Source organism: Pseudonaja textilis, chromosome 2 (genome assembly GCF_049901715.1).
Source record: "Pseudonaja textilis isolate UNSWEBS1 chromosome 2, rPseTex1.2, whole genome shotgun sequence".
Taxonomy (NCBI): Eukaryota; Metazoa; Chordata; class Lepidosauria; order Squamata; family Elapidae; genus Pseudonaja; species Pseudonaja textilis.
In genome coordinates, this window is record NC_141991.1 from 75,658,609 (window position 1) to 75,683,006 (window position 24,398).

The window sequence follows — 24,398 nt, forward strand, 5'->3', positions numbered from 1 at the left end:
GTGAGTAGAGAAAGTCTGGGGAAGCCCAATTCATGAAACCTCCAGTAAGTAGAAGAAATTGCCTCTAGAAAAATCTTGATCTTAATTTAAAAACAAACACATTTTTGACCATAATGCTACCACAGACTTGTTAAGATTCTTAACAGACCTTCTGGGATCATGATAAAATTATATTTTGCATCCTGGAAGTATGCAGTACCTTTGAAAGAGGAACCTTCACTTTATAATTATTCAAAGACAACATGTGGATTTTTTAAAAATGGTGTAACCCAAACCTAATCAGTTTTTTAAGGATCTTCATTATGTCCATAGCACTATTGAACTGTGTTTATTATATCTAATCCAAATGAAACCTATTGCAAATATTCTATTTAAAGCTACTGTATTTTCTCTGAACATAAAACTTTCATTAAAAACACCCAAATTTATATTTATTAATTGATCAGCAGAAATGTTTACATTGGAAGTGATATTAATGAAGCAGTAGAAATAAAAATCTTGTGACTGAAACTAGATGCATTCAAACTTTCTTGCTTGAAATAGGCCCAGTTTCTTGGCCTTTAAACTCAAAAGTACAAACATTTGCTATTTCCTTCTGCAACAGCACACACATTAGTAAAAATTGATCAAATTCAAAGCAACAGGAATAGCAGGAGTTAAGTCATAAATAAAAATATATTATGCATGTTTGCTAAACAGTGCTACTGCCATTTAATTAAATCTACGCACTGTTTTTTTTTTAGTCTGTTGCAGGGGCATAACGTATTTTCTTTCTTTCTGTTATTAAAGTTCATCACTCTCAAAGAGTCCGGACTGTGTTGCCATACGCTGATATTCTCCTTCATCAGGAAAAAAAGCCTGCTTCACATTGACACCTTTCCCATTAAGCGCCAAATACTTGCTAAAAGTTGGTCGAACCTTCAGCGGCTTTGGATTTGGAAGCGGCTTGTACGTGTGTGCTGAAAAAGAACATGAATAGAGACAGTTCAAATTGTCTTGCAGAGGGAAGGAACTACAAGAGGCTACAGCGCTAAGATCGTATGTTAATACACACAGTTTGAATGAGTTTTACCATGATGTTAGGAGTGTAGTGGCTCAGATGGTTAGGATGCTAGGTTGGCAATTTGCAAACCTGCATCCGAAGCCTAAGTGCTGCTGTGTGACAGGGTGAGCTCCTGTCATTTGCTCCAGCTCCTGCTAACTCAGCAGTTTGAAAGCGTGCAAATGCAAGTACAACAATAGGTACCACTTTGGTGGTCTCATTAACACAGACATGAAAGGAGTGTCCCTTGGGCAATCCTTTCACTATGGAAGTGCTTCAGTGCTTCCTACATGGAAATATAGTTCATGTAATTTAGCTAGGGAATATATAGCTGAACAGATGCATTTGCTAACGATCAACCTAGGTATAAGGAAAGTACATTCAATCACCAGAGAAAATACACTTACTAGCCACATCCAATCTGGCATGACATGTTGCCACTCCTGCCTCATTGACTGCAGATACTGTGTACCAACCAGCATCTTTCTTATTTACATCATGGATCAGCAAGCAAACTTTACCAGAAGCATCATGAAACATGCTACAAAATGGAAGAAAAACAAAATTACTTTAGCTGGACCTGACTAAAAACCATTACTCTTGATTAGATGTGTGTGTGTGTGTGTACACATATGTACATATATACATACACACACACACACACACACACACATGATATATGTATCAAATTCTTGTTAAACAGTTTTGAAAGTTTCATAGCCCAATTTTGGGGCTCTGTAGTGTCCTGTTATATAAATCAGACCTCATGTTGCAGATCCACCTTCTTCATCCAAAATTCAGCAATTTCCAGTATTCTGCAATTGAATGATCTGCACTCAGCTCTCTGAATGAATTCCTTTTCTCTATCCTCACTACTGTGCACAAGGCAGATACTGTATGCTTCCCCATATCTTTTTGCAAGATGAACCAGTAGCAAAATTCTACTATTATTATTACTGCTGTTGCCACTCCAATAAATATGAAATAGGCAGTAAGGAGCTAGCAGACATCACTTTATTTATTTTCCATTTCAAAGTAATTTTATTAATCATATTTCAACTAAAACACCACATTTACACTCATTACAGCGTTCAGGTAACGGTATTCACTCATATTGACATAATTATTACTATTCTATATGTTATAGTTTTTTCTACTTTTAACTTATAGCAGTATTTACAAATATATATACAACATTTCCCCATTTTACTATAACTCCTACATATTCTTCATGTAACAACTTTATGTAACAGACAACACTTTAATTTATTTCATTAAATTTACAGGCTGTCTGACTCCAAATGACTGGGCAGTTATGCTTTAAAAAACAATAAAATAGAACAATAAAATTAGAACTTAGTTCTAATTTTCATTTTAAGAGTTCTTAATTTTAATAAGCTATGCTTTCTAAACATCGACTGCCTCATTTTTGACAGAGAAGCAAAATCAGAATCTTACATGTTAACTATATTGTAGGGTCCTGGATGGAAAGGCAGTCTGAGGCAGTGGAAAAGGTAATGCTTTTTAGTTTTCCTCTAATGAATGGCACACTGCAGTAACATCTGTAGTCCTTTAACTAGACTCCGCCACAGGAAACTTCTCTACTTCTAATCAGCTAAAAAGCAAATCCAGCAGAAGTGCCCTTACCTGATTCTGTCTGTATTGAACTGCACCATTTCATTATTTCTTTTCCAGTATATTTGTGGTGGTGGGATAGCACACACCTGGCACTCAAGTCTAGCTGAATCCCCCTCAAAAACTTTTGTGCTTTGTGCTTTAGAGATGAAAACTGGTGCTTTACGATGTTCTTTTGCTAGAGATTTTAATAAAGAAACGCAAGGAGTCAGATTGTTTTAAGAAACAAAATTGCAAAAAAAAAAAACCACACGTATCCATGAAATAGTAAAAGCGAATACCAGTTAAAAAACCCAACCAACCAGTAAGTTAACTGACATTAACATGGTTGAAAATGACTCTCTTCTAAAGTTGAATAAGTGGCTCATTACGTATGGTTGCCTCAGCTCCAAGTTATCTCAGGAAAGTGTATACCACATATCAGATTTAGGTCAATGTTGGCTATGGTTGCAACGCACATTGCAATTATGCTTACATAATCACTAAGAATAGAGCAGGAATAGAGAATATTTCAGACATTGGATATCTTCCATTTTTAGCAGATCCAGCTGAAATGGATGATGGAACAACATTACCAGGGCTAGATTCTCCACCTTTGGAACTTGTATCTTATAGATAGCCCTCCTTTCTCTACATTAGATCAGATGGGTTGTCCTTGTTTAGTGACCATTTACAACTGATTAAAAAAGTAACTTTATGACCACTCCTTGCTTGCATGTATGAACTTCGTAGATAAGATCAAACACACTTGTGGCTTCACTTACTAAGGGCTTTGCTTAATGACCTAATTGTCAGACCCAATTGAGTAGCTAAATGAGACACTTCTGGTGAGGAATGATGAACTGTGGTTCTGTAGATTGTAGCAGACATTATGGCCATAAAGGCAATTGGATGCTGGATATGGACTGCTGAAAATCATCTCTGGACCGAGGAGAGATCTTGAGATTACCCACACATTATTTACTCCAGACAGTTTTTTTTTTTTGGTGAGAAGACAGAAGAAATTGATGTTTTTGTGGTCTCGCAATCAGCTGGGAATTGTAGGATTGGGATTCCACCAAGCTCAGAGTTGTCTTTTTATGTATTCAAGGCTCAACCAAATATTGTCTTTTTAATCATGCTGCAGTGTTATTTTTTAAAAATTGTTATTGAAAAATCTTCAAACCCACAAGTTTGCTGGGTAAGTTCTTCTATCAGTTTAGAAAGAAATAAAGTTTCTTGTTTAAAGTTTTGTAACATATCGCAAAAAGGTGACTGTAGCATTGATCTCATAAAGTTCTAAATAGATTAAGGACTGATAGATTTGAAATCAAGACTGGAGCTAATTGAAAATATCCTCTCGTGGCAAAATTCTCTTTATATTTTGAGTTGATAAGATTACTTTGAAGGTTGAACACTAGAGGGCAACAGATGGCTAGCATATAAGAAATGTTTGAGTGCAAAGGGTTTTGGAGTTATTTAAAAAGGTGTTATTGAAGAGAAACAAGCCCTATTGAAATAAAACTAAAATAGATTTTAAGATGAAATCAAAAACTACAACCCACAAGAAATAAAAATTCCATAATAATGGGTGATTATTTAAAAACAAAACCCAAAAAAAAGTTTTCAAGTAATAAATCAAAAAAGTGTTGAAGATTATTTTCTTATATTGTATTATTCAAGATTTATTGAAAGCACTCTCTGGATTACAAGACTTCTGACATAGATGACAAAAATTTCGAGCAGAGACAAAGAGACTAACAAAACAAGTGCTAGAATTTTCTTTGTGGGATTGAACAATCCTGAAAGAAAAAAATACAAAATTGTGTTTTGTGATCACGGTTAAATAAGGGATTGCTATGTTTAATGGTGCCTAATGGTTTGATGGGGATTGGATGGTAATAGTTATTTGTGGTAATGTAGTGGTTTGCATCTTGTTATTTTTGATAATATAAATAATGGTAATGTCTAATTTTTTAAAATTGGGATTGGATGATGGTTACTTTTGGTAATGTTTTATTGCTTATATTTAATTCAGGACTGGACTTTGACTATTTGAAGAGCGGGACTAAGGGCTATTTGTTTAAATGGAAATGGAGAAATAAATACTTTACTTGTTATTTCTTATAACCCTTATTGGATTTTTGCTGATTAATAAGGAGAACTGAAGATGGACTTATAGTATATGGGATCAGTTATAGAATAAATAAGTGTTTGGTTGTATTTTAAGAGACTGTGATAAGTGCTTAATGTTGATTATTCTTGCTTGGGATGAAAGGGCTAGTTTCTTTTACAATGTCATTTTTTTTCCTTTTCACTTTTTAATTGTTATAAAAAATAGAAATAATATATTTCTGTACTATATTGCAGTTTTACTATAATGTATTTACTTAATATAATCCTCAATAAAATTATTGAAAACAAAATCAATTGCGGTTGATAAACAAGGACATATATAATTGAAAGATGTAATGGAATAGGGAAAAAACAGTAGAAAAAACAGTATAGTGATTAGCACACTGGTTGCCTTTCCAAAGTCTTGGATGGCACTTAAAAAATCTACACATTGACAAAAGTCCCATCTGCCAAATAACAAAAGGACACACTGCACATACACTACACTGATAGATTGGGAAGAACTCCATCATCATCATCTTTTAACAATCCCATAATCCCTTGCGGGGTGGAGTCTGGGCAACCAAATGGATCTAACTGTTTATTGGCCAGATGCCCTTCCGGTCACCAGTGTGGTTATATTCAGCAAATATATTCTCAACATGCCCAGAGAGAGACGTATCTGCCTCTACCTAGGATCGAACTCACAGCTCCTGATTGTGAGGCGAGACCTCCACCTCTAGGCCACTGTACCACTTGTTGGGGAAAAACCATGCATATGAATATTAACTCCAGCTAAAGAACTGGCAGTTATCATTTCACATAGTTGTGCATAATAATAATAATCTATACAGTATATGACACATCTGTTGAAGGAAAAACCATTTCCAAGCATACAAAGCCTTCTCATACCAATAACATCTATTTTCACTGAAAAGGAAGCTTCTCCAGCACGGTTATAAGCCACACACTCCCATGTTCCTGCATCATAGACCCGAACTACTTCAAAAATGAATGAGTGGAAGCCTTTTTCTGATACTATCATTTTATGAAAATCATCTGGGTGGATAAGTCTTCCATTTAGGTACCATGCCACATCTGGGATTGGTAGCCCACTGACCTACAAGGGGAAAGAGAGGAATTGAGGGAAAGTTTAATGTCCAAGGGCAAATCTACATGGAAAGCATCCCACTATTTATTTATATTTTAAGTAAGTAAATAAATTCTACCCTATTGGAAACACTTCTATTTAGGACATGGCATATAACATACATATATGGCAAACTGCAAAGTTTTGGAAACTGGACAAGATCATGGTGTGCCAACATAACATACACCATAATTGTGTGTTATAAACATCTATTTTGTATTTGCACTAATGTGGTAATACGTGAAGCAGCTTTAACACATAGGCAAGGTAGGACTACAAAAAAGAAGTACACAATTAAATGGACAAGTTTCAATCCAAATATCTGAAATTAGGCAAAGTAACTGAAATTCTTTAAAATTAAAATTTTTGCTGATTTGAACTTCTAATGCTTAAGTAAAAAATGGACAAAGCAGCAAAAAAACACAATATTTTTTTATATAGTATATAAATAGAAATACTCTACTGTGTAATATAGTGAAATGTAAATATAGTACTACATATATGAAATTATCTGCACGGCCTAAAATTGGGACAAAAGGAACAATGTGTAAGCATACAAGACTAGGCCAGAATATCTCTGTCATACAAATTGCCCTTTTATAATTGCCAGTCTAATGCCTATAGACTGGAGATCCTTTCAAATTTCTTGTCCACTAGCAAACAAGGCTATATAGAAAAATAAAGGAAAAGAACATTGGCAGAATACTACTCAAATCTAAGCGCCATATGCAATGAGTCACTAACTTCAAAATAGTGGATGCAAGCCTTTTGATCGCCTGCAAAACATCTTTGTTTCATACATTGCATGCATGTAAAAAGGGCAGGGCTCTACTCATCCAGTCACAACCACCATTAATTATGAAGCCACTGATTATTGCAGTGGACACCACTGCCACTAACCACAACATTATTGTGGCTACTAACCACAATATTACAACTAAACTCTACTCACAATGGACGATATTCTGATTTGTTGTACAGCTACAATTACAAAAAAAATGCTTGTGACAATGGATGATTAACCTGCTCGGGAAAGCTTTTGGCCATTATCCTAAATAGCTCTTACTAAAATTCTATAATTAACCCATGGAATCTGGTACCAGAAGATCTGAGGGTCAATAGTTTTAGACAGCTTTAAAAAGAGATTATGTAGTTTCAGGGAGAATGGAGAGAAGCTTAATCTGCTTTCTTAGTATCAGATGCCTGGGAAAAATACAGGATCTTCATGTTCCAAATGTGACCTTTTAAGACCCAGCTATTTTAATTCTGCTTGAAAGAGAGTCCTGGATTCTCAAAAATTTAGCAAAAAAAATATTTTTAAAAAATTCCAGTATTAATTGTCTCTCAAAAACATTTGAAAGAATGCATTTATTACCTTAAAATCAAGCCTACAGAATCTTCCTTCTTCAACTGTTACATCTTCAGGCACTTGTATGAAGCGTGGTTGAAAAAATTTCTCCTGAATTGCACCTTGATCATTTTTTTCTCCCCTTGAAGATGGCCTATTCCTACATTACAAATGAAATAGGAAATAAAATGATTTCTAAATAAGTTTTTTTCTCATATACCTTGAATCACCCAGCCTGCAAAGTTAGTTCCACTGCATGGCAGCTAAATTATCACCTACTCAAATGAAATTAGATTTCTAGATTTGCCTCAGCTATGAAAACTCTCAGAATGTGTGCTTATTTTACAGATGGAAGTTCCTAGGCTTATGCTATTACAGTGCCTTAATAGTTTTCCCTTAAGTCAAACCGAATATAATTTATTCTAAGAATTTGTCATCTTCTAAATATCCAAATGCTCTGAATCACAACTGTTATGCCTGCATCTGAAACCGCATAATCTAACAGCGGCCAAACCATACATTCACCTTTTTTTGTAATTCATTCACTGTTCAGCCTAGTAGAGCAGAACTAGTGTTTCACACAAAATGTTGTTTGGATAAAATGTTGTTTCATAAAACATGCCAACAGCCAGTACCTTACATGCTGATGAGGAACTTGCAGCCGTACACTTTCCAAATTTTGCTGTTGAAAACAAAAAGACGTAAGTGATCATTACATTGTGGTAACAGAATTCTGTCAAAAGGTCATAAACTTCACGTCTTCAGGTACTTAAATTTGCCAGGTAACTAATAATGTAATTATGGGCACTTTTTTAACAGCATATAGAATTACAATCTTTGGTATCAGTACTTCACGTTCACACTAACACAGTAAAGAACCTCAATTGTTATTCTTGTGACTATGGTAAGAGGGTTTCAGAGGGCTCACGTGGCACTTGTGGGCTACCCCCAGCCACTCTTAAGACAGAACAGTGGGTTTCTTGTCCTTCTCAGAAGCATATGTGCCTATAGAATGAATTTTTTTTTGTTATAGTGCACAGTATTTTGGGAAACACATAGTCTTTGTTAGAAAAGAGAGGCTATTAAGTCACTAAAATAAGACCTAGGGACATACTGTCCTTTAGGAGTGCAGGAATAGCAGTCGAGTCATTTTAGTAGAATATTGGCAAGAGCACAGAGTTGTACATGCTCACAAAAGGGTTCCAATAGCAATTAACACATCTTAAATTGGAAAATATTTTCCTTATTAGATCATAGCTACCTGAGCTTTGACAAAATCTTACACAACATGAAGTGGGCTACATAACATTTTTAAAAAACCTTTTTAGCTTAAAATATTTTCACCAAGTTATTATTATTCAAAGTATTATTCAAAGTATTACTTAGGTACAGTAATTTTCTTACCATTTTGGTGATGTCAAGAACAGCTAAGTGTAGGTAGTGCAATTCAGGCAGTTTTAGGAATGTGCACACCCTTCATAGTACGATATAAGCTCTGTGACAAATTTTACACATCTGCTGACTGTATTTTGGAATGCTGATTTTTGCAGTGGCGAAATACACCAGACTAATTTCATCAAGACTTTTGTATGAATTGTAGCATATGCTTTGCTCTTCAATTAGCTATGATCTCTACTTTGTAAATAAATATATAACTACTACCAACTATTAAGTAGTCAACATGAAATAATCCAGAGGCTAAAAAAGTTGCAAAAGCAATACATAGAGAAAGGAATTACTAGAATTTTTTAAATCAGAATTTTGTTCTCCTTTGATCAATTTCTACTACACTGCCTTCGTATTTGCTATATAAATTAATGTGATAAATGCTATGTATCTGAAACCTAACCACCTCATTGCCCCAATTTCATGGGGCAATTTGAATGCCTCCCTTCCAGTTTCTCCCTCTATTTGTATGAAAAAGCATTGTGCTGATTTATGTACCATAGGACATGCTCAGTCCCTGCGACTGCTTGGTTCCTCCCAAGCTTAGCTTTAAGCATCCTGAGCCCTACTTTGTGACTCCATGCCTTTTTGTTCTCTTCCTATTTACCCACATTTGCATATTTGAATGGGTACTAATAAGGTAATTGAGTAATTGTATAATGATGAAAATAAAACATGTTACTATGAAGGCTTGCAGGTTTCTGTAAATCCCCCAATTTCTGTGTTTGATTTGCATAGTCTAAGCATGGACAAAATTAAAGAAACTAGACAGGGACAATTAAACAATAGTGAAACGTACTACCAATAATTTATATGATTATATATTTTTTGTGTGTGCAATACTCTGAATATTAAAATATCAAAGCAATTGTTTCATTCGTATTTGATTAGAGAAAGAGTGTTTAGTGTAATAGTTAGGCTAGAAACCAGGAGACCAGGAATTCTAGTCCCATCTTAGGCTGATCAGCCAGCTAGTTGACCTTGGGCCAGACACTCAGCTCCATCCACTTCCAAAATCTTGCCAAGAAAATTGCAGGGATTTTTCCCAGTAATGGCCAGGAGTCAAGATTGACTTGAAAGCATCAAAGAGGACAAAAAGGGCAAAGCTATAATACGCTTCTTCCCTCCCTCCTTCTGCCATGGCCTGCATACAGGCCATTTGATCTTCTTATAGCTTTTGCTGACCCCAAATTCAAGTCCAGTATTTCCAACCTGCCTGCCTGTCCTTGAATCTAAGGGTGATGGACATGTGGCAGCTCAGAGCAGGTGGAGACAACAAATGCGGTGAGATGAGGGAGAAAAAGGAGGGAGATATACTGCACTGGAAAGTATTCACTTTCCTTCAGCCACCATGGTAACTTTGCCTTCCCTCTCATTCTTCCAACCCTACAACATATGTATCCGGAATAAACAATTTGAGTTCACAGTCTAAGCAAAACACATTTCACATTTTCATGTTTTGGGCACAAACCACAGCAAAAAGTAGCTCCACGGATGGAACAGTTTATGCGTGGAAAGTTTTGTGCATAAGTAACGATAAGCTGTAACAGAACAGTTCAGGTTCAGTAAAGATAATGGCTTCTTTCTCCTAGCTTTCTATCCTTCAGACAACTTGGGAGACAAATCCTACCTCCATCCATGTTTTGCCTGAGTTACAATTTAAGTTTATACATTAGGTTAATGTGTTTTTGTTTCATTTCACTTTAGTACAATATATGAATTTAGGCATTGTGGTTTGTTAACTGTGTAAATTGAATTATGGGTGAACTTGGCCATGACTTGTTCAACAGGCCATGAATGTAGCACACTCTGTGAAATGAGCCACTATCTTTTCATTCCATATTCAATAGCTTTCAAATGCAGGTAGTCCTAACTTACAAATATTCGTTTAGCGACTGTTCAAAGTTACAACAGCAACGAAAAAAGTTATGACCATTTTTCACACAACCATTGCAGAATCCCCACAATCACATAATCAAAATTCGGGTGCTTGGCAATTGGCACACATTTATGACTGCTGCACTGTCCTGGGGTCATGTGATCATCATCTGTAACCTTCCCAGCTGGTTTCTGATAAGTAAAATCAATGGGGAAAGCCAGGTTCACTGAACCACTACGATTCTCTTAACAACTGTGGCAAAAAGGTCATAAAATGGGGCACAACTCACTTAACAACTGTCTTGCTTGGCAATGGAAATTTTGGGCTCCATTGTGGTTGTAAGTTGTATTGCATTCAGGAAAACTTCTGCTACCTTTGTATGATTATGGGGAACAGTTTGGATTTCAGTTCTGCTTTTGGGTGAATAGGGAAAAAATTAAGGAGGACTTACTTGTGTGTCCTGTGCATTTTGTTCATTCTGTGATACAAACACAGATGCAGCATTCTCTGGTCCAAGTAACCTGCGAGCCATTCTTTCTTCGTAGCTTAAACGCTTATGAAAAGGAAACATGAACATTAAAGAAAATCAGAGAACGCTTAAATTTCCATTCAGTATAACAGCTCACTCTGAGATTACCTAGGAATTACTCTTCTTTGATAAGAGCAGGACAAAAAGCTGTTTTAATCACTACTGTTTGCAGACGTGAGATGTGAAAACAGCATATTTTTACTATGGGAATTCTCTGAGTAGAAGCTAAATCTTCATGAAGCAACACAATGGGAAAAGAAGAACAAGGAAAAATATGTACAGGATGTTTTTATCGGATGCCCTGTGGGTGATTTGAGGGGAGAGCTTTGTGTTTCGTGAGCCAATTAACAGGATCCACTGATGCCATGTTGCTATTATAGATAACTCCTTGAAAAAAGAATTCTTGAAGTAGGCTTCATAGCTGCTTCCAGGCTAGCTCTACCACCACGACTCAATCAATCAGAATAGAGCTGGAGGGGACCTTCGAGGTCTTCTAGTCCAACTCCCTGCTCAAGCAGGAGATCCTATACCATTTCAGACAATTGATTATCTAGTCTTTTCTTAAAACCTCCAGTGATGGAGCACCACAACTATATGATCAACAGCACAGGGGTGGGATTCAAATTTCTTAACAACCGGTTCTGTGGGTGTGGCCTAATTTGTGGGTGTGGCTTGGTGGTCATGTGACTGCTGGGCATGGCTTGTATGTAAATATTATAAATATATAAATATTGAATTTTTTACAAAAAAGAGCAACTTTTACCCCAAATCAGGCAAAGCAGGCAAGCAAATTAAGTTGCTCACAGAATCACATATTCACTTAGATCTGTGTTTCTGCCATCGGCTATCTGAGTCTGCACTGCTTCAGTCCTAAGGAAGGTTCGGCCCTGCTTAAAAGTAGAGCCAAAGATCTAAAGATTAGCTAGAAAGCCAATGGCTTCCTGCTTTCTAGCTAGTCTCAATTTCCCAGCACATCAGAACAGCTGATGGTCAGGGAAAAAAAGGAAAAATGGCAACTTAGCAGGCAATTTTGCCAGGTAAGGAGTGAGTGGGCAGCGCAGCCATGTGTTCCCGCGCAGCCTGGATTAATTTGCTCTGGGGTGACATTTCTCTGCAGACCACCAAAATTTTCTCACGGATCACCAGTGGGCTCCAAACTGTTGCTGCAAGCCATGAATCCAGGCTAGAAGCAGTTTTTGGAGCTTAACAACCATGTGTTTTCAAGCTGCTCCTTTAAACTGCTCCAAGCTTGGATTTCTTGTGGGTGCTGGAAGTTTCTTTCCTTCTCTCTCTTTCTCCCTTCCTTCCTATTTCTTTCTTCCTTCCTATTTTGTTTTCTTTCTTTCTTTCTTTCTTTCTTTCTTTCTTTCTTTCTTTCTTTCTTTCTTTCTTTTTCTTTCTTTTCCTCTTTTTTCCTTGCTCTTTCTTTCTCTCTTGTTCTTCCTTCCTTGCTTTCTTGCTCTTTTCTTCCTTCCTTCCTCCCCCTCCCCTCCCACAAACACACCAAACTCTTTCTCGTGACACACACACACCTGGTCTGAGATGAACTGATTCAGCGAGCTCCAGAGCAGCGGGAGGTGGGAGAACAAAAAAGGAGCAGTCCTGGCCCCCGGAACATCCACCTGCCCTTTTTGGCGGGGCCCAGGGGCCCAGCAGCGGGAAGCAGCTCCAGGAGTTCCCAGCCTCCCATCGCCCCTCTCAGGCTCAGGCCCAGTGTCCAGCTCAGCCTTCATGTCAAGAAGCAGGCGGCCAGGCGGGAGGAAGCCCAGCACGGACGCAAGGTGGGAGAGGCTTGTGGAGGGCAGGGCGAGGCCTGGGGAGCTACAGGGACACCTGCAGAGGGCAGGGCGAGGCCTGGGGAGCTATAGGGAGACCCATGGAGGGTGGGCGAGACCCAGGGACAGTGGGAGAGGGGCTAGCGCAACTTGCAGGCTTGCCTGTGAGCAGACAGGAGCCGTTTCCCGAGGGAGGGGGACTTGCAAGCTTTTCACTGTGCTAAAGCGAAAGGCAGGCAGCAATGGTGGCCTGGCAGTTGGGCAAAAACAGGCTGCATGCATGTAGCGCACGCGCACAGGGCAGGGATTGGAGAAGCGGGAGGAGAGGGGTGGTGCCAGCCAGAGGCCCGATTTACCAATTCTCAACTACTGGGAACCGTAACAACTGGTTCTATAGAACCAAGCCGAACTGGTAGAATCCCACCCCTGCAACAGCAACAAGATTATACAGAGTTGGAAAAATTCAACACTAGTCACTATGGAGGAATGGTTGTGGACAGATTTTGCTTATAATGGATAAATTAATTTCTCTGGCTTACAGAAATGACATTATCTACATTTATTGCTGACTAGAAGTCTCAGGACATTTGTGTAAAAATGAAAAAATTGAAGATGTTGACATGGTTTTGCTGATTACACAGGACAGAAAGAAGAGTAATACAATGAAACCTTAGAGGGGTTAGGCAACAAATGGTAATTGTTAGCATGACAAGGACAAAGCCATTAAATATGCAGAAGGTACTAATTAATGATACTAAATAGTTCTGTTTTGCCTCAACTTCTCCTTTTTAGCACAATACCAGCCACGTCACCAAAAGAAATTATGTATTTCTCTGCTCTGAAGAGAAACTGTAATCCCCTACTGTTGCCAAGATATCACACCTCGGTGACATGCAGGATGCTCACCTCAGTCAGTAGAACTTATTGCCACACTATAATTAGGAATACTGTATTTCTGCATCTTTTTCTGTGAAAAAAGATCTTACAGTATGGGTGTCTTATTGATAACTGCCTTCCACCCACGGAAACAATAATGAACTTCTTGTATATATTGAGGAACTTCTCTATTTTGGATCTCATTTCACAAGCAAACTGATATGGTCCCATGCATTTGCATTAGAGATCTCCTTACTAAAGCAAACACTAACGGTGGTCCTTTAGTTGTTTAAAAATATTGACATGTTGCTAAAAGGGTAGCACACAAATACATGTGACTTTATGTGCCAAGAGTATTTTCATATGGTGATTTTTCAGTTTTCCACATTCAGCAACTAAACCGATTTATTTTCAGTTCAGCTGCAGTCTATTTAAACATACAGTAAAACTTGATTTGTGACAAGTGCTTGGTTTACCCCGCTTCCCAGACTTCAGGTTTATCTCAAAAATCCAAAGGGCTTAATAGATTTTCAGCCTCCCCGCTTTCCCTAGGGAACTGATAAATTCTTTCCAATATGGTCAAAAAAATGCACACAACATGAAAATAGAATATGAATGGGACACTGATACTGCAAGTATTTTCCTTCGGTCTGCAGTGAGGGATAGTGGTATGATTTTTGCATAGCAGCTTGGATGGGGCAAGGTTCTACTACACACTTCTCTTGATTTTGGTCTATATGTAAAATGATCCTAGTTACTGTTTTTGCTTTAAGGATTAGTATGTTGAATGAACCCAGCCTGTTGCAATGAAATAAACCATGGTTAATCAAACATTTGCTTAATATAGTACTAAAACAAATCACTATTCTACAGATGTTGGAAAATGCCTTGCCTAAGCTGATAATTGTTATCTAATGAATGAATAAAACATTACATTAACTTCTAATACCTACACATATATATAAAAAAATTGGGCTAGATTTAGTTTTGACAACACATGAAAGGGAACCTTAATTTAATACAAATCTGTTGTAGTTTCATTCATAATGAAACATGAAAGATGGACTGAATGCAATAGCACTAGATGGATAAGAGTAATATGAATTATACATATAAAAAGCATAGAGTTGCTACCATTTTCTCCCACTCTAGAATCTAATTCAATTTCCTGTCACATTATATGCTCCCCCACCCCACTTACCACTTCCTCCCTTGGTGACTTCCCTGGAAAACAGGGTAATGATGTCAGAACACATATCTAAATTATTGTAATAATACAATAATAATAAAGAGAAAATGGTGGGCATACAATACATGGTGGTGCTTTTCAGCTTTACCTCTATATTATTTGTAATTCATTGTCCTCCTAATTTCTTTCACAATTGGCTGATCAAAAGGATTCATTCTTATCACAAGTTGGAACTGATAATGTCCAAATATAAATCCCAGACCTATTATCCATAAGTGGCATTTGATCAAGATATAAGTATTGGTGATCCAAGAAATAATTCATGCCAAGGTGCATTACGTTCTAATACTGCCAAAGCTCAATAGTCTCTAAAGGACAGAAATCCAGAATTATCCCAATTCTGAATTCAGTATATTGAACAATATTAAACATACTGTTCAATTAATTCTGAGAGTGGTCATCTTGTTGGGTAAGTAGCTACATCAACATATAGATGTCTTGTTAATGCATGTTGCAGAATTGAGTTTAGGTTAATGAATCAGTATAGAGAAGCAAGGAAAAAAATTCAGAGTAATTCATCTTAAGCAGTAGTTTCCTAGCCTCCCTTTTATATGTATTCTCTATACATTGTCTTACTTGGTTCCCATTATGCAGAAGGTTATCTTTACATCGCAGTTTTCTTTCCAAGTCTTGAATGAGGGCGTCTTTTGTTCCTTGTATCTCTTTGTCGGAAGCCTTTGGTACTTGTTTAAGGCTATCAGTTTGCGGACTGTACATAGGCTTTGAATGACTGCTAATTAAAGGAAAAGAAGGGTGATCTTGTAATTATTAAATAGAGCTGAGTATAAAAGACAAACTATTGAAAATAAATCTTATTGTAAGTGTATATTGTAGCTGATGAGCAAGGAGAAACCCATCAATGCCATGAGTATGGAGTCGCTATATGCTGCATATCATACAATTTTTTTAAAAAAAATGGCCCTAGGAGAAACATAATTATTAAGCTGTAAAAATCATCTGACCAGCTAAAAATGTTTTGTGGGATCTTTATTAACTGAGGTTATAAAATACCAAGTATGAGAATTAGTGTGGTATTTTGTTAGAAATTACTAATGTTCAAACATTTTTCTGCTTTTGAAGACCAAGAACAATCATTTAAGGGGGAAAAAAAACCCAAACTCAGATATCTATTTAACAGCAAGTAATTCTTGCTATTAAATAACAAAATAAAAGTTTCCTTTCCCTCTTAAAGTCTGCTCTACTGAGAGTGGATGAAGAAATTTAAAGTCAGGAGGGCTACCGCCTACTGCCTTCAAAGCTTACGTTGCTCTGAACTACTCCCAGAATGGCTTAATAGTGATGTTTAGTACTAGAAGCAGAATCTCTCGACTTCATTCTAACCTTTTCAAACAATGCAGATCAGGGGAGAAATGTGCTCTCAAATCTCCATCATTTATTCTAGTTTATATACAAAAATTAAGCATTACATACTTTATATTCCTATTAAGCCTTAATGAAACTAGCAATTTTAATTCATTTCTTAACAATTAATGTTTTTATATGCCTGAAGTATAGGTGTGAAAAAGCAAATTTATTGTTAACAAATTAACAGCAACTTGATAATACAATCCCATATTTGTTTATTATTTTGTAATGTTAAATCTATTGAGATGTCTTGTTTACTTATTATCAATTCCTGTATCAAGTTATCTCTCACTTATTGTCTTGGGGATTAATTCCATGTAAGATCATGATTCCACCTTCTAGATTAATTAGAATTTCTTTCCTCACAAGATGATTTTTTTAAAAAATAATGGAAATGTAACACTTTTATTTAGAAAATATTTTTATGTTTGCGTCACAATGTTGAACGCAAATTAACAGGTAAATGTTTAATAATTGTATAATGAAACTCTTTTTGAAAAACAACTTTAATTTTTAATATGTTAAAGTAGGTAGTTCAGAAATCTATAATCCCTGCATGCAAATTTTCTAAAAAGCATGTGGCTGGTGCTCCTGTCCCCTAGTTTACTTTATCGATTCTAATACTAAGAAACATTTTCTCTTTCTCTTGAACCTTAATGCCTTGAGTTTTTTATGCAGAATGAGGATTCTGCTTTCTTTGTATGCATAAAGATTTGTGGGTGGGTAACACCAGAATATTTTGTGTTCTATGAGAAATCAGGGAGCTGTCACTTATTTCCAAAAAACTGTACACCAATAAAATAGTTACTTAGCTTCTTTTTCAAGAAAGCTTTTTAAAGATTTATAAATTCTAAAAAAAGAAGCACCACCTTTTATTTTTTCATTTTTTTAGGGTAAGACTCATTATACAGTGGCAAAAGTATAATATAGAAGAGACAGGATCTAGCCTTCACTGATATCAGATGTATTTTCCATTCAGGTCTGGATTGTACCTAACTATTCCATTTGTTCCAGATCAGTTGCTTAGTGCCTAGATAAACAGAACTGAAGTAGGAAATGCTCTAAGGAAAAGACTAAAACTGAATTATTAAACAGCACTGAAAACTGTTTCTGTCAGATGTGTTGATCAAAGTTCATCCTAGCCAGAATGGCTAAAGTTGACAGTAGCAACTGTAAGCTAATTTGAAAAGGCTGCATTAAATGAACATACCCAACAAAGTAATGGCAGCACTTTTTCTCTACTCAATTTTTTGGATTTACATAATACATGGGCTGGATTTCCACAACACACCAAGCTAAAACGTGGTTGACTTATCTTGTACATTGCACAAATGACACATAAAATCTCTCACAGCAAATAATGTAATCTTTCAAATAAGAATCCTCAAATTATTTGACGGAATTGTGCTAAAGCTATGTATTATACCCAGGATAAAATCCCAGGATAAAAACATAGGATAAATCAATAATTAAATGAACTGAAATAATATTAAATAATCTTTTGTCTCAAATCTGTTAATCTTTTCTTGAAATAAACCCTTCATAAATTTAATTTTTATTATGTCAACTAGACGAGTGCATAATTTTCCAGAATTAGACTTCATTTTCAGGACTTGTTTAAATAGGATGGAATTCTGCCTTTACTTTTATTTTTAAGCCACCACTTATATAAAATTTTGGAAACTTCCGCACATTTTGCAAAAAGTTGGCATTTGGAACCAATTTGCTCCAATTAACATTGGTTACAGTTTCTATTCCTGAGTTTCCCCTTCTAATTCCCATCTCTACATTCAACACTTACATGCAGCATAGCTCACTCAAAACAGGACCACAGCATTCAGGTTTTCATGAATGCACCTACACACAGTTCAAGGCAAGGGAAAGAGCATACTTACTTTGAGTCCACCGAGGAAGGACCTTGGCTATTATTATAATCAAAGTGAGAGGGCAACACAGAACAAAGGAATGCTGCAGGGGACTGATTATGCATGGATGAAATTCTCGGCCCAGATGATGAGCTAGCAGGAGACTGTACAGATGCGGGTGTTACGGGAAATGAAGCGCTATATGAAGGTGAAGACAATGAGATTGGCGAGCTCAGCGATGAAGAGGAAGTAAATTTCTTCTCATTAGGATTACAAGGCTGGATTAAAATGGAAGACTGCTTGGTTTGCCTGCTCAGAAGTGTAGCAGAGGTCTCTGATCCTGGAGGCTGTGGCTTCCCTTGATATGTATTTTGAGACTGGATAAAGTGTTTTGGACGCTCATAATTAAACATGCTAGGTTGGTACATAGAGGACACAGATGGGAGATTACTGACACTCATGGGAAAGCTTTCACAATTGTCCTGCGCTTTGGAAGGTGAAAATAGACTTTGGGTTGGTGGTTGGAAAAAATGAGTCGATAAATTTTGTGGCCTTTCCTGGCAGGGGTCCTAGGTAGGACTGAATCCCTGCCTCAGCAAAGAGTAGCTGTCTTGATGAAGATAATCCCTTTAGGAAAACAATACAAATAAGAACAGAAATAAATGGGCATGCAACAAGATTATATAGACAATCAAATTAGAAGGGAACCAATGGACAAATGCTAACATTCATTCTTCTCAGGAACAAGATGTTTTGTATCTAGAGCATCCTTGAAATTTGCCTGCCTTATCTTTTTCCCCCAATAATAATTCCTCATAAACATGCTGAAATATTCTAGGAATACTCATAGGCACTTAAAAAGTTTTAAATGTACAGAAATTATTTTAATACCCATCATCCCCATATGTAGAATATGCAATTAAACCTATATTAAACTCTTTCTCTTAAATCACTGGAAAGCAATACACTATTTTGGCAAAATTTAACTCTAGTTATGATTTAAAGATACAACTCACTCATCTAAAGATTCAGTGCAAACTTTACCACAAGACCTTTTCATCCATGTAAATCCTTTCTACAGTAAATAAAAATGATCACAAGTAGATAGTGAATTCTATTAGTCACTTAAAACAATGTATTCAAATAAAAAATTATGCAGTACCAATACATTATGATAAAGGCATGTTCCTTGCTTACACTGCTAAGTTTCCACCAACCAACCAAAATTTGAGTTCCAAGTAAACAAGCTCTGTTGTGAACCCCAAGATCAATAGGATGATGATGTGTTCCCCCTCCTCTCTGGATTATGCTCAAATTCTTTATAATGGAAAATATAGTACTGTATACATCTAATTCTAACCAGATCTTAGTACCAAAGAGCTCCCAAACTATAAGTCAATTTTCTGACCAGCTTTTACAATATTTTTGAAACTAATGAAAAACTGTATGAGGCAAAATTTTAATTAAAATAAAGTACAAAAATAAAGTTCATGAAGGAAATGATTTTCATTTTTTTGTCTAGACAAGCAGCATTTTGCTTCAATTAGGATTAAAAGAATAGAACATTTACAGATATAGCTAGCAAGAAATCTGGCTATAAATAAAGTAATTTTAGTTACCGTGTTCATTGAATATGTTGATATATCATGATTGCTACCTCATGTGCATGTCAAGACATTTTTTTCCATACACAAATCCCACACTTTAGTTGGGTTATTGCTATTATAAACTGTAAATAAATTCTATAAAAAGTTATTTTTTAAAAAACAAAAATAAATATTTGGTTTATTTGAACAAAAATATTAATAGTTCAGATACTCAGCTGTGTGGGAAATTTCTCAATGTATCCATATGGAGCAAACTACAGTACATTAAAAAAAAGTGCAAGGAAACTTTGGGAAGAATAAAATAAAACAGTGGCTATTTCTTCCCTTCCCACTTAAAATCCCTACAATATCTAATTTTCCTCTATAGAATTTCGTATCAGCTGTTTTGCTACTATATCTGCACCCAGTATATTGCCTTCCTTTCATAGGAAGAGCCTAAACTAGGTTCCATGAGGTCATGCATTCCTCAGACAGATCAAATTATTCGGCTTTTTTTAAACATATGATTAAAGAAGCCCTTCATTTCGACTTTTCGTATAACGCGTGATACATGTATTTATCGAGAGGTTAAGTAGTCTTAGAGTTCTAAGTTTCACCATGAAACAAACGGAGCAACTCATGCAACCCAGAACCTTCTAGGAAAGGGAGCCCTAAGACGCTTGAATCCGCTTCAAGTAAGCGCGAGCAACAGCTTGCATATTTTAATAGTCACCCTCCTCTATTAAAATAAAAGTCCGCCGCTACAATAAGTTTCACACGAAGCTCGTTTAAAAAACAACAACACATCTCTTTCCTCCCCCCCTCCCCAAGTTGGGAATCTACTAAGCCCTTTACAAGAGACACCAACTTTCCACGAATGTCTTGTGTAACTTATTCTGAAATGCAAAGATTCGGTCACGACCTGCTGCAACGACTTAACGCTCTTCTTGTAAGTCAATCTTCAGCGCCTCGGCCAGACCGCGCTCCTCCGTTCCCCGAGCCAAATATCCCGCGTGTGAGCCTTAAGGTATCACCCACGCGGGTCAGGTTCGCAAAAACTGCTGGGCTACTACACTGGGGCACCTCAGTCGAACCCTCCCTGCCCGTAGCGCGCGCGCGCGCAAGCAACCCAACCACCTGTGCTCTTTTCAAGTATGGGTCCCTCCCGCCATAGGCTTCCATGGGCTTTCCTGTATAGCTCCTAAAAGGTGAATTGCACCACTGCGAGCCGAACCGGGCGGGGCGGGGAGGGGGCAAGAGGAGGAACAAAGAGGAACTTACCTGTAAGCAAAGGAAGGGATCACCTGCGGGCCTATGAAGCGGTGTTGTGAAGGGAAACCAGCCATCCACTAACACAGACTAGAATCATAGTACCTCTCTACTTAAGTTTTAATAGGAGCGCAGGCGATTAGCCCTTGCCAGGGAATGACATCGGAGGTATTCGCTCTTTCCAGCCACCCGGCTAAGTTGCCAAAATAAGAGCTTTCCCTCCCCCGCCCTTCTCCACTCCGCCCGACTGCTTGACTATCCAAACTACCGCCCGTGAGAAAGAGGCGCGCTTGGCTACTGCCTGGAAAGAGGGCAGAGCGTTCCTTGCGTGTATTCAGAAACAACTAAAGTTAAGACAACTCGGTAACCAAGATTGTTCAGCTTAAGTTCGACACGGTCGACCTTTTTTTTTTAGGCGAAAAAGGGGTTGAAACCGGAGCTACTCTTTAAACTCTTCGGTGGGGCGCCTGCAGAAGTAGCGTGGCGGGAGGAAAGCGGAATAGGACAGTCCGGATCTAACTATCCATATGCTGTAAATAAGCCTTTTTCGGTAAGGGCAATGCAGTGGCTGCTTGGGCGGGGGATCCCATAAAAAAAAAGGTATATTCCAACATATATATAAGTGTTGTCGCCGCTGGCAACGTTGCTCTGAATCCACCGATTGCGGCGGCAACAGTCGAGGAGGGCATTTGTTTCTTTGCCTCCGCTCGTGAAAAATGCCTGCAGTTGACCCCATTCGAGACCATCATTTTGACCTAGAAGCTTGCCAGCCGCCTCTTCTAAGAGAAATAGATCTGAAGGCCTCCGTACTGTAGTTAACTCTGCGAAGGTGGGAGTGTGCGCGAAGCGGCTTTGTGGTTAGGAAACAGGTGAAGAGGAGCCGAGTTTATTGCACTCGCGGAGTTGGCGGGAACGAGCGAAGGAGGGAGAGAAATAAGAGTCTTAGAGGTATACAGTAAGCGGTAAAAAGTTGGACTCGTGTATCTGTCGACAACTACAGCCTCTTCGAGGTGGAAGTGGTTTCAGGGACACTAAAAAAAAATGTATTCCGGCTCGAGGGGACTTTGATTCTGAAGCAAACGCAAGCCGCGCTTCTATAGCGGCCCGATCGAATTTCTTTATTTCCAACTAGCCTGCTGGCGCCCCTTTTGTTCAAGGGCCCTCCGTTTTTCCTCTCTTGAAAAGAGCACAGCGAGCTGGAGAGCTACCAACACATCACAGCCCAGGAGGAAAAGACTATAGTGCCTGGTACTTTAATTCACACAAACATAGTTACATGCTTAAAGATTGATTCTTTCTAGTCCAGGATATAACAGTATAGGTCAATAGTGATTTAGGTCTTTTTTTCATCCCCAGAGAAAACCTGTTATGACCTATTAGTGAACTCTTACTTCAACTTCTAAAGGATTATGTAATATTGTACTTACCATCTTCTGCCTAGAACTCTCATCCAACACAGCTTGGGGAAATTTATACAGGTAATCCTTGATTTACAACATTTCACTTAGTGACGGTTCAAAATTACAACGGCACCAAGGGTAGGTTTCTACCGGTTCTATCCACCTCTGTAGAACCGGTTGCTCTGAAGAGCAGCAGACATAGAACCGGTTCTATGCCTGCTGATGTTGTGGCCCACCCACCTACCCGGGCTGTTACCTGATCTTTAGTTCCTGCTTTTTCAAACTGCAGCTGCTTTATGCGACACAGCTGCAGTTGAAAAAGTAGGGAAAAAGGGGTTTTCCAACTGCTGTGCACTTGCACGCAGTGCTGCTCAGCTGTCTGGGCAACTCAGCAGGTTGTAAATTGCACTCACGTGACTCACGTGACTCGTGCATGCACGACGTTAATAGACAGAACCAGTAGTTATACCAGTCGGATCCCATCCCTGAACGGCACTGAAAAAAGTGACTTATTACCATTTTTCACAGACTGTTGCAGCATTCCCATGATCATGTGTTTTACGTTGGGATGCTTGACAACTGACTCACATTTATGACGGTTGCAATGCCCCAGAGTCATATGATGCTCTTTTGCGACCTTCTGAGAAGCAAAGTCAATGGGAATATCAGGTTCACTTAACAACAGTGTTACTAATTTAAGAACTGCAGGGATTCACTTAACATGTGGCAAGAAAAGTTGTAAAGTAGGGCGAACTCAACAGATTTCTCACTTAACAATATAAATGTTGGGCTCAATTATGGTCATAAGTTGAGGATTACCTGTATTCATCCTTAGATCCAACTTTCAAAGAGATAGCTGTGTTGAAGTATAAGACTTTTGTGTCATCTTTTCTATAAATCATAAGTTTGTCTTTAAAATTCCTCAATACACTTTCATTTTCACAATTGCAGCACACCCCATTGTCACATGATGAAAATTTAGGCACTTGGTAGCCAAATGTTATTTATGACAGTTGTATTGGCCTGTGTTCATGTGACCACCATTTGTAATGAGATTCTCAGTCATCCAGGTCAGAGTTGTTTCAGATATGCTTTTTTCAAAAGGCAACTGGATTGGGGTTTTTTTTATTTATTTTTCTTCCCGAGGAAGAAGAAGAAAATGTTTTGCTTCTCATCCAGGAAGCTTCATCAGTTGTGATGCTGGGGGATAGAAAGATAGATACCTATCCTTCCATTTCCCAGCATCATAATTGATGAAGCTTCTTGGATAAGAAGCAAAATATTTTCTTCTTCCTCAAGGACAAAAATAACCAGTTCAGTTGCCTTTTGAAAAAACACTTTGAAATACCATTTGTAATCTTCCCAGTTATCTTTCAAAAAGCAAAGTCAATGGGGGAAGCAAGACAGAATAACTTAGGATAACTTATTATACTACAGTGATTCATTTAACAATTGTGACAAAAAGGTCCTAAAATGGGGCAAAATTCACTTAACTGTCTTTGTTAGCATCTGAACTTTTAGCCTCAACTGTGGTCTTAAATCAAGGACTACCTGCAGTACACTATGTGCAATTAAGAAGCTTTTTATGGTTTTTAAACTTTTGATGCATTTTGTGGATTTTATTTTTTCATAGAATATATGCATTTATTCAGTTTTAATTGTATATATTAGCTTTACATCCTACCTTGATTTGTATTTCTATTACACACACACGCACGCGCACTCACGCACACACACACACACACACACACACACACATATAAAGGGTGCTATCCTTAAAAGGCAGATTTTCCTAGGTTGTTTACAAAACACCACAAAATAATAAACTAATCCAATATATAATAAAATGCAATATTTGAAGTATATAACATTAAAATAATAAAAACGCAA

The 24,398-nt window shown here is 37.5% G+C and overlaps 1 protein-coding gene across 12 annotated transcripts in view; it reads right to left on the reverse strand.

The window, feature by feature from the left end:
- Nucleotides 1–409: 409 nt before the first annotated feature.
- MYOT (myotilin) overlaps nucleotides 410–24,398 on the reverse strand; it is a 54,955-nt gene continuing 30,966 nt past the window's right edge. For 2 of the 12 annotated variants that reach the window (XM_026696526.2, XM_087924346.1), the window contains exons 7-14: nucleotides 15,600–15,756; nucleotides 11,046–11,147; nucleotides 7,905–7,951; nucleotides 7,297–7,429; nucleotides 5,684–5,891; nucleotides 2,690–2,855; nucleotides 1,450–1,583; nucleotides 410–959 (exon numbers count right to left, since the gene is read on the reverse strand). In XM_026696526.2, the coding sequence (XP_026552311.1) occupies nucleotides 784–959; nucleotides 1,450–1,583; nucleotides 2,690–2,855; nucleotides 5,684–5,891; nucleotides 7,297–7,429; nucleotides 7,905–7,951; nucleotides 11,046–11,147; nucleotides 15,600–15,756 (1,123 nt within the window). In that variant the 3' untranslated portion in view covers nucleotides 410–783. Of the gene's footprint in view, nucleotides 960–1,449; nucleotides 1,584–2,689; nucleotides 2,856–5,683; nucleotides 5,892–7,296; nucleotides 7,430–7,904; nucleotides 7,952–11,045; nucleotides 11,148–15,599; nucleotides 15,757–18,189; nucleotides 18,881–20,761; nucleotides 21,010–21,120; nucleotides 21,407–24,398 lie in introns of those variants that run through there. The other 10 variants (XM_087924348.1, XM_087924347.1, XM_026696530.2 and 7 more) reach the window with 9 other exon arrangements.